The sequence below is a fragment of the Otolemur garnettii genome, unplaced genomic scaffold, assembly GCF_000181295.1.
Source record: "Otolemur garnettii isolate 467f Iridium unplaced genomic scaffold, OtoGar3 scaffold00043, whole genome shotgun sequence".
In the NCBI taxonomy this organism is placed as follows: Eukaryota; Metazoa; Chordata; class Mammalia; order Primates; family Galagidae; genus Otolemur; species Otolemur garnettii.
Genome location: NW_003852438.1, coordinates 12,232,115 through 12,241,002, shown reverse-complemented (window position 1 = coordinate 12,241,002; position 8,888 = coordinate 12,232,115). Strand labels below are relative to the sequence as shown.

At 52.6% G+C, this 8,888-nt stretch overlaps 1 protein-coding gene across 1 annotated transcript in view; it reads left to right on the top strand.

Annotated features, from left to right (window-relative positions):
• The window catches only part of CTDSP2 (CTD small phosphatase 2), a 26,830-nt gene extending 18,456 nt beyond the window's left edge, over nt 1-8,374 (top strand). The window contains exons 3-8 of the mRNA XM_003790596.3: nt 912-950; nt 1,388-1,489; nt 2,015-2,071; nt 4,038-4,130; nt 4,274-4,459; nt 4,628-8,374. Of these exons, the coding sequence (XP_003790644.1) occupies nt 912-950; nt 1,388-1,489; nt 2,015-2,071; nt 4,038-4,130; nt 4,274-4,459; nt 4,628-4,753 (603 nt within the window). The 3' untranslated portion in view covers nt 4,754-8,374. The remainder of the gene's footprint in view (nt 1-911; nt 951-1,387; nt 1,490-2,014; nt 2,072-4,037; nt 4,131-4,273; nt 4,460-4,627) is intronic.
• Nucleotides 8,375-8,888: the final 514 nt, after the last annotated feature.

The window sequence follows — 8,888 nt, the reverse complement described above, 5'->3', positions numbered from 1 at the left end:
GCTGTGAGCTGTGACACTGCGGCACTCTACCAAGGGCAACATAGACTCTGTCTCAAAAGACAGACACGTACATCAGTGAGTGAAAAATCACTTCATTTTCCAATGGGGAGAAATGGTTAAATAAAGTTCAGATAACTTGATAGCATTACTTAAGTGATTTTTACAAAGAGTTCTCAGTAACACAGAGAAGTGCTGAGTCGCAGCATTTGTTACTAAGTTTCACATGCAGAGTGTGAAATCATGTATTATCATATGTGAAAGAAAAGACCGATAACACAAACTTGGAGGAAATACACTGAAATGCCAACATTAAGGTTATTTAAGTGCTAGGATTTTAATTTCTTACACAAGGTTTTTGTTAAGAACACTACTTTTTACAACTATAACTTAATTATTAGCAAAAGGCAGGGAAAGGTCTCTCTCTTCTCTCAGCACTCACCTTTCCTCATACTTTGGGTTCCCACTGTGTAGCTTCCTTGATGTTTTGTTGGGGGTGGGGGCTTAGTGTCCCCTGTATGTCTCCGCGAGGAGGGCATAGAATGCACAGGCTCTCAGAGAGAAGCCTGGGTGAAGGGCTGAGCAAAAGGCGAAACTGCCATAATGAGGGGTCTAGATTTGGATGTGCCTCTCACTTGGTGTCCCTGAATCAGCTACTTGAGTCCCCTGTCCCTCACTTTGTCCAGCTGAGGGTGGGGGCATCTGAGAGTAGGGACACCGTCTTCCCCAGCCTTCACCAGGCCTGTGTGGGAAAGAAGCCCTGGCTCTTCCCCTTTCTTGCCTACCTCCCCGGAAAAGTCACTTCTGTCACATTCGCTTCAGGTGGCTGGGTCTTGGGGAGAAAGTTGCCCTCAGGCCTGAGGCAGAAGCGGTAGGTTTGGCTGGCGCACTGACAACCTTCTTCTCTTCCCCAGTCGGATCTGCTCCATTGTCTCCAGTACCAGTTTTATCAGGTATGTGAGTCTGGCTGGCTAAGTGCTCGGAAGCTCAGGACCCTGTGAACCCTGGCAAGCCCTGTCGGGCAGGGTGGTACCCTCACTCCTCCCCGCCTAGCCAACCACCTGCCTGCCCTGAGAAGCCATACACTGCTGAGGGCCTACTGTGTGCAAGGCAGTAGCTTTCCGGGGACAGCTGGTGCTACCTTCCCTCCTCCTGCAGCTGCTCTCCATCCCATAGCAGCCGTAGCCTCCACCACCAATGTTCTCATCACTTAAAGTCCCATTGGGAGTTTGAAACCCAGAAACCAACTCTACCTGTTGTCTGCCTTTAAATGGTGTCTGTCCTGAGTTGGTGATTCTGTCTCCACAAACAGCCCAGCTCTTCCTAGAGGTCTGAGGGGAACAGTGGGCTTTCTTGGTGGGCAAATCTCAGCACTCTGCTCTGCTTTTAGATCCCAGGGACCTGCCTACTCCCAGAGGTGACAGAGGAAGATCAAGGAAGGATCTGTGTGGTTATTGACCTGGATGAAACCCTTGTGCATAGCTCCTTTAAGGTAATTCAACCTCAGAGCCCCTCCTGCCCCCATCTGGGGCCCTTTCATGAGCCCGACAACAGGCACTGTAAGGTGCCTAAAGATGAGGATAGAGGAGTGACCAGGGGAGAAGGCAGGCCTCCAGCGTCTTGGTCACCCGGTGTTACAGATATCTGGAGCCACACTGATGGGTGTTGAGTAGAAACCCTCTGCTCCTCCCTTCACTGCTGACAGGTTGCGTCTGCCCCCAGCCACGTAACAAAGAGCCACCCAGCCTTCATCACAGCAAGGCCACAAGAGCGGTTGAATCAGCTGTGGCTCTTGCCCCTATTTGTCTTATCAGGATGTTTGTCACTCAGGAAGATCCTCAAACACTCAGCTTAGGCAGAATTTGGTGGGGTAGAGTGGGTGAGAACCCTTAGTGGGGTGGCAGGAGGAACACCCAGGAGTCTCTAAGATCTGTTTCTCCCCACCCCTCCCAGGGGCGTGGTGACTTGCTTCTCCTGCCTCTCCCATGCTGATGTCATTAACTTTTCTGCCTTCCAGCCGATCAACAACGCTGACTTCATAGTGCCTGTGGAGATCGAGGGGACCACTCACCAGGTGAGCCGCCTAGCAAGCCACACCCAGCCTGGAACGTGGGGAGTTTGCCTTCTGCCTCACTTGCGCTGGGTCCTCAGCCCCTCTCAGGGCTTGTGTTCCCCCAGTAGATCTCTTTTCTGTAACTTGAGCCTCCCCTTCTTGCTAGTATTAGACACTCAGGGCCTTCTCATCTAAAGAAAAGGTTCAAACCTCCCTCCCCTCTGTAGCTGTCATCCTTGTTTTTTCTTTGCAGCTGAGCTGTTGGAAAGAATGGTTTACATTACTTGATGATAGTAGTAGCTGTCATTAGTGAGCCCACCCCCTCAAGGCCAGCACTGTTACAATATATCACATTTTCTCAGCTCCTCAGCTCCTCAGGCTGTTGTCCTGCCTGTTACAGGCAAGGAAGCCAGCACTAGCTGTTCCTTCTGCCTGGAACGCCCTTTTCCTCATGCCCACTCTCCCACCCCCTCACCCCCACTGGCTAGTGGATCCCCTCCTCCCCAGCCCAGGCATTTCCTCCCCTGCAAAACCCTCCCGACTTCCTTCCCCTTGGGGCCCTACCCTGATTCTGCCCAAGTACTCACTCCATGTGCTCCTGTCAATGTGAAGAGCACTCAGATCTGAGCGAAACCACGCTCCAGCCCAGCATAGCTGCTCAGTCCCAAGTCAAGGATCATGTGTTGGTGGCGAAAGACCGTTTGCTCACAATGCTTGCCCAGATGGTCTGCCCGCTGGCCTGAGAGGCTGGGATACCCTAGCAGGTGCCCTGGTGGCCCTCGTACTTGCTCGCATGGCCTGATCACAGTAAAGCTACTAGTAGGGAAACAGATGGAGGCTTCTGTGGGTTGTCATCGCTGTCCCACGTGCATCAGAGGCTTTTGTCACCACCTCCCTACTCATGGTGCTCCACCAGGCCCGGCACTAGCCCCTGGTCAGAGCCAAGGTTGGCCCCGCAGCCATTGACAAGCTAGTTGTGGGTAAGAGATATCAAAACCCACGGGGAAAAGAGAAAGGAATATTTTTAGACAGGCAGTGTAATAAAGAAGGGGTGAGATAAAAATGAGGGCGAGTAGCTGCTGAAGGCAGGATTTGAGCAGAGAATGGTGAAGGGATGCCAAGCTTGGAAAACAGCTGGGAAGTGGACAGGGTTCACTGAGGGACGGCAGGTTGACGGGAGCTGCACCGTGGCTGCCCAGAGAAGAGGGGCCCTGCCGCTCAACTTCGCAGGGCTAGCGAGGCCAGTGCTCAGAGGAGGGCTGTGCAGGCCTGGCTTTGAGCTCGGGAGTGATGTGGATAAAGGAGCTTTGAGGAAATGTTTCCAGTAGCAGCTGTGCAGGCCAGAGGCAGGGAAGCAATTGAATGCAGATGGGGCACGTGTAACCAGAGAGCCTTTTAGGCCAAAATGTGAAGATCATGAAAGGTGGACCCAGGTGGTGAGGGTAGCAGGAGGAGTGAGCACACAGTAGGTGGTGCTAAGGCAAGGTGCGGCAGGGGGTCTGATCCGTGGTCCTGGAGGGGAAAGAGTCACTTCTCCCTGCTGCAGTCAGAGGCTCCAGGAAGCGTCTGTGTCCTTGCCTGATGGTGTCCTGGACAGACTGTCCTTCTGGAGCCAAGGACAAAAAGTTATCTGCGAGGCTGTGGCTGGATTCAAGTAATCCAGGATAGGCTGTTTCCATCTGTGAGGCCTATTCTTGATTACTTGTTTCTGGAGGCAGCTGATGGCCCAACGCTGGAGACAGAGATGGTTCCTGGGACATGGTGTATTCACTTCTTCCTGACCCGAGATGTGGTCGGCACTATGGAGCCCCCAGAAGCCTGTTGAGGGGCTATGCTAGTGCCCTGGGCTGTGGGGCAGAAGACTTCCAGCCAGGCGATCCATGAGGCTGTGTGTGGGAGCCTGGCTTCAGGCTACCCTTGTGCGACTGGCCGGTGCTGCAGGCTTCGCCTCGCAGGGCACCTCCAGCAGACCTCTGCTTCTCCTCAGGTGTACGTGCTAAAGAGGCCTTATGTGGATGAGTTCCTGAGGCGCATGGGGGAGCTCTTCGAATGTGTTCTCTTCACTGCCAGCCTGGCCAAGGTACCTGGGGAGGGGGGACGATGCGGGGGGGGGGGGCGAGGAGCAGGTGTGGCAGCCACCGGGTAGTCCAGTACCTCCTTGCTGGTGTACAGAAGCCACAGGGGACCAGGCTTGCATCCACAGTCAGGCTTCTTTCCTGCCAGTATGCCGACCCTGTGACAGATCTGCTGGACCGCTGTGGGGTATTCCGGGCCCGCCTTTTCCGGGAGTCCTGTGTGTTCCACCAGGGCTGCTATGTCAAGGACCTCAGCCGCCTGGGGAGGGACCTGAGGAAAACCCTCATCCTGGACAACTCACCTGCTTCTTATATCTTCCACCCAGAGAATGCTGTGAGTGATCCTGCATGCCCACGTGGCAAGAGAGGGCGTGGGCTGTGTCCGTGGACTTAACCAGAGGAGTGCCCCACCCTAGCACACCCAGCCGGCCTCTATGGCTCTAGGGTGGAGAAGGGAAAGAATAGCAGTCAGGAAGTTGATGCTACTTTTTCCCTGTCCCAGGTACCCGTGCAGTCCTGGTTTGATGACATGGCAGACACAGAGTTGCTGAACCTGATCCCAATATTTGAGGAACTGAGCGGAGCAGAGGACGTCTACACCAGCCTCGGGCAGCTGCGGGCCCCTTAGCCTCCCTGCTTCCGAGCAATGGCCATCCCAGTAGGGGACTTTGCTATACTGTGCCTTTATGATCAGCCCGACGGAGTGGAAGCTGGAGCACCTTGCCAAACAAGGCCTGGAAATAGTGAGGAACGATTGCAATGAGCTTTAGGAGAGGTTAGATGCTGAATGGCAAATACCAGACCAACGAAAATCAGAGCCACCTGCTCCCTGAGTCGGGTTCCCAAGACGTGTGTGAGTGCGTGAGAGTGTGTTGCTGTGAGCTATGGCCCCAGCATGTACAGTGTTTCCTGTGGGGGAGAAACTGAAAGATCAAGACTTCCCAAGTTAGTTCATCTCCTCTCCTGTCACCCTGAGAGCCACTGAGCTTTATAGGGATGAAGACTATTGAAGGCTCCAGTGCCAAACCATGGCCTTTCCTCAGTATTTTAAGGCCTATGCCAAGGAGAAAGGAAAGGTCAGAGGCTGCCTTTGGATGCCCCATGAACACAGCTTTCTGAAATCTTTCTCCAGCCAACTGCTGCAGACAAAAAGATGACATTCTGGGAAGATGAGAACTTGTTTCCAGACCAGTCCCCCAGTGGCCATTAGGTCCTGTGGCCCAAGGGCTGCGCTTGCCTCCAGCCAAGTGCCTGGCCTGGGTCCTTTCTGTGTCTCCCCAAGGCTTGGGTGCAGGGCCTGCCTTCCTTACCACCTAGCCATAGTCTTGAACCTGTGGGGAAGGAGGTCTTCTCCCTGCCCTGGAAGAGGACAGATGCCTGATTTCCGTTCTTTTGACTCTGTTTTAAAATTCTCTTTCTAAACATGAAGTGTTGGGCCTGTTTTTTTTTCTGACACAGCTGCAGTCCTGGGCCCCAGATGAATGTGGGAGGCCCTGGGAGTGCAGGAAAGAAAGAAATCCTCAAGGATGAATGTGTGTGTCCCCTTGGCTTGTAGATCAGCTGAGCTTGGGATTGTTGCCATAAGTCTCCTCTTCAGGGATTCTCTGCTGGTGCTGGTGCAAGGACCTTTGTTCCAGCAGCTGGGGAGAGTTAAGCTGCCCTAGCCCCTGCTGTTTCTTGGGCAGCGTTCTTCTTATTCTGTCTTCCCCCCACCCCACCCCCAGGGCTGGGCTTGTGCCCGGCTCTGTTCCAGCCTTTATCTTTCCTAGCTGTCGCTTTCCCTTCCAGGGCCTCAGAACTCCTGTACTCCTGGGGTGAGAGGGAACAGGTGTTCTTGTCACTAAATTTGCCAACCTAACATGCATGTGTCCTGCTTCTGGTGACAGGTGTGAGCAGGGCCCCTCATGACCTGTGCACTGGGCATCTCTTGCTTTTAAAGGTTCTTAATGGTGAATGCTTTAAAAAATCATCACAGAGTGGAAATTTCCCCAGGCCAGAAAACAAGAGGAAAAGTGCTGCTGAAATTGGGAGCACAAGGGGCCCCTTAAGGGGGGCCCACCTCAGCATCACTGCCTTAATCATGGCCTCCCCCGGGGCTGGGTGGGATTCTCTCCTTCTCTTCCTTCCCTCCTGGGGTGGGAGTTCCTGTCCCTATCTCTGTTTCCCTGGAAGCAGGTGTCACAAAGCATTTGTGATTTGCGCCACCCACTCAGGTTGCACCCCCATTATCCCTTTCAATTTCCACACACTAGGTCCAGCCTTAAGGAACTAGTTTCCAGAAAACCAGGTGTTGAAGTAGCAGCTAGGTGTTCTGAGTGATAGCTGGCTGACATCTCTCTAGCTTTGGGGTGCCACCTTCCCTGCTTGTCCTAAGGTTGTGAGACCTTGTCTTTCTCTTTGGCATCACAAAAATGAAAAAGAGTCCCCAAAGTTCATATGGTCATTGCCCCCAGTAGCATTCCCTGGTGCCTTCAGGGTCCTGCTGCAGGTAAAGGGGAGAGGGCTCCAGGTGCTGGCCAGGAGAACCCTCTCCTGAAGGAAAGTGGGAACTCAAAGTAAGGCAAACTGACTTCAGCCTCGGGCTGGACCACTATCCTAACACTGCAAGGAGGAACCTCTTCCAGGCCCTACCCTGAGGTTTGCCCCTGGCCAAACCTTCACCTCTGAGCCCAACTAAGCTTTTCTGACTAAAAAGCAATAAGAGGCTATAAACTTGAGTCCCAGTGACTCTTTCTGCCTTCCTTTAGAGCTCCACGTTTTTCCAGGTGAAGAAAGCCTGTGCTACCCCCTTTCCTACCAGGCTTGTCCAAGTGCTTGGAGTTGAACTGTGACCAAAGCCAGGATGGCTCGGAGGGAGTGTTCCTGCTGCTTCTGTGTGGAGCCCCGCTCGGTTACAGCTGCTGCTGTCAGCCCTGCTGCCCACCTGGAGTCTCCCACGGAAATGCCGTTCCCAATCCCTCTGCCCCTTCTGAAAAGGAATTCAGCCAATTCTAAACAGGGTCCATCCATACAGACTGGAGCTAGCCCAGCCATTATTTGCGGTCCAGTTTTGATTATCAGTGTGTTAGGGGCAAGTGATGATTGTAAAACTTGTTCCCCAGAGGAGTCAGACCAGACTCGATTAGGGAGGGCAAGATTGGGAGGAAGCCAGCTCATCCTGGGCTCTGTCCTAGGGCTTCCCACCAGCACTTCCCATTGGAGACTGGTGCCTGACCAGCACCGCGTCAAGCCATGCCAGGCATCTGCCCACCTGCCAGCTTCAGTCCTTTAAGGTGCCTCTTCAGGGACACAGTGTGTCTCTCTGATTGGGCTTCTAAATCAAAAGCCTGATGTTCGTGTCCCTCTCATAGGGGGAGCTTTGGACACAGGACCAGTTTGGGAAAGGGTCAGGTAGGGGTTTCCACTCTGCACATTGTAGAGGGGACACTCTGTAGGCCCATGGGTCCCTTACTAGACAGATTGAATGAATTTGTCTTCAGTTAATGTGGGACCTTCTGTTTAGCTCCCTCCTGCCTCCCAAAGATTTTAACCATTTTGTAAATGTATAAACTCACCTCGTTAGCAGTGGTCTAGAAGCTTCTTTGTGCTAAGAGCATGGGAAGTTTAAAGGCAGTCATTCTCTGGGAAACGGATCCTATCCTTGACCTGCTGCCCCTACCCTGTTCCTGAGGCCTCAGTAGGGTAGTCCCCTGTAAGGCTGTCGGTGCCCAGGGTCCTAGCCAGGCCAAGTATATGAAAAGGTAAGTCCATTTCCCCCCTCAGGTCTTCAGTTGGTTATTTAACCACTGTTGTTCCTCATTCACCTGTTTTGTAAAACGGGTCTAGTTTAGTTTTGTTTTGTTTTCTTAAAACCCCCAGAAATATCTGCATTCAGACAGGGGGAAAGAGGTCAGGTCTGGCCAGCTGCCCTGTGCTTTGATGTCCCTTTAATGTCACAGGGCCTGCCCTAAAGCAGACCCTCCACTTTGGGCCTCCTGGGGTCTTTGCTCGCATTTACCCAACTTTGATACATTCCATTTTGCTCTGCTTTCCCCTTCCTGGTGCCGTTTGGAGAGTAGGGGACCCGCTTCCCATTGTGGCTGGGCTAGGCTCCGGGATTCTGACTATCTTGCTTACAGATTCATGGTTTGATAAATTTGTTGTATTCAAAAACTTGAAATGTAGGACGCCATTAAGTGTCTGTTTATATTTTTGGAATATTTGTATTACTTACAATTAATAAAAGTGGTTTAAGAAACCTATTCAGGAATGAGAACCGCCTCCTGACTGTTGCCCCTTTACTTGGTCACTTCGTGGGCACTGCCCTTCTTCCCTTCTAACCCCTTGGGTCAGGTAAAGCTGGGGAGCCCAGGCTGAGCAGACTTGTGCACCCAGCTGGGGGACCAGCTGCAGATTCAGCACTGAGCTTCTGCTCAAGGTTACATACAGTGAGTGGTGTGTCCAACTCCACTGCCATCCAGGTGCTTATCAAGCATATGCTTGGTGTACTATTGACTTCTGGGCAAGAACCAAAAGCCCTAAGGGATTAGAGTCTTGATTCTTCTGTGCCTCACCCATTCTTCAAAACCAGAAGCCCTAAATTCAGAGCCCAGCATAGTTCTTGGCACATAGTAGGCACTCGAATATTGATTGTATTGATGTCTGACTCATGCAGACCTCCAAAGAGCTCAACAGCATGACCTGATAACACTCTCGTGGCTCCTCTCCCAGACTTCCCCTCCCTCTGAGAAATGCCCAGAAGCTTCTCAGAGAGGTTCTCGCCA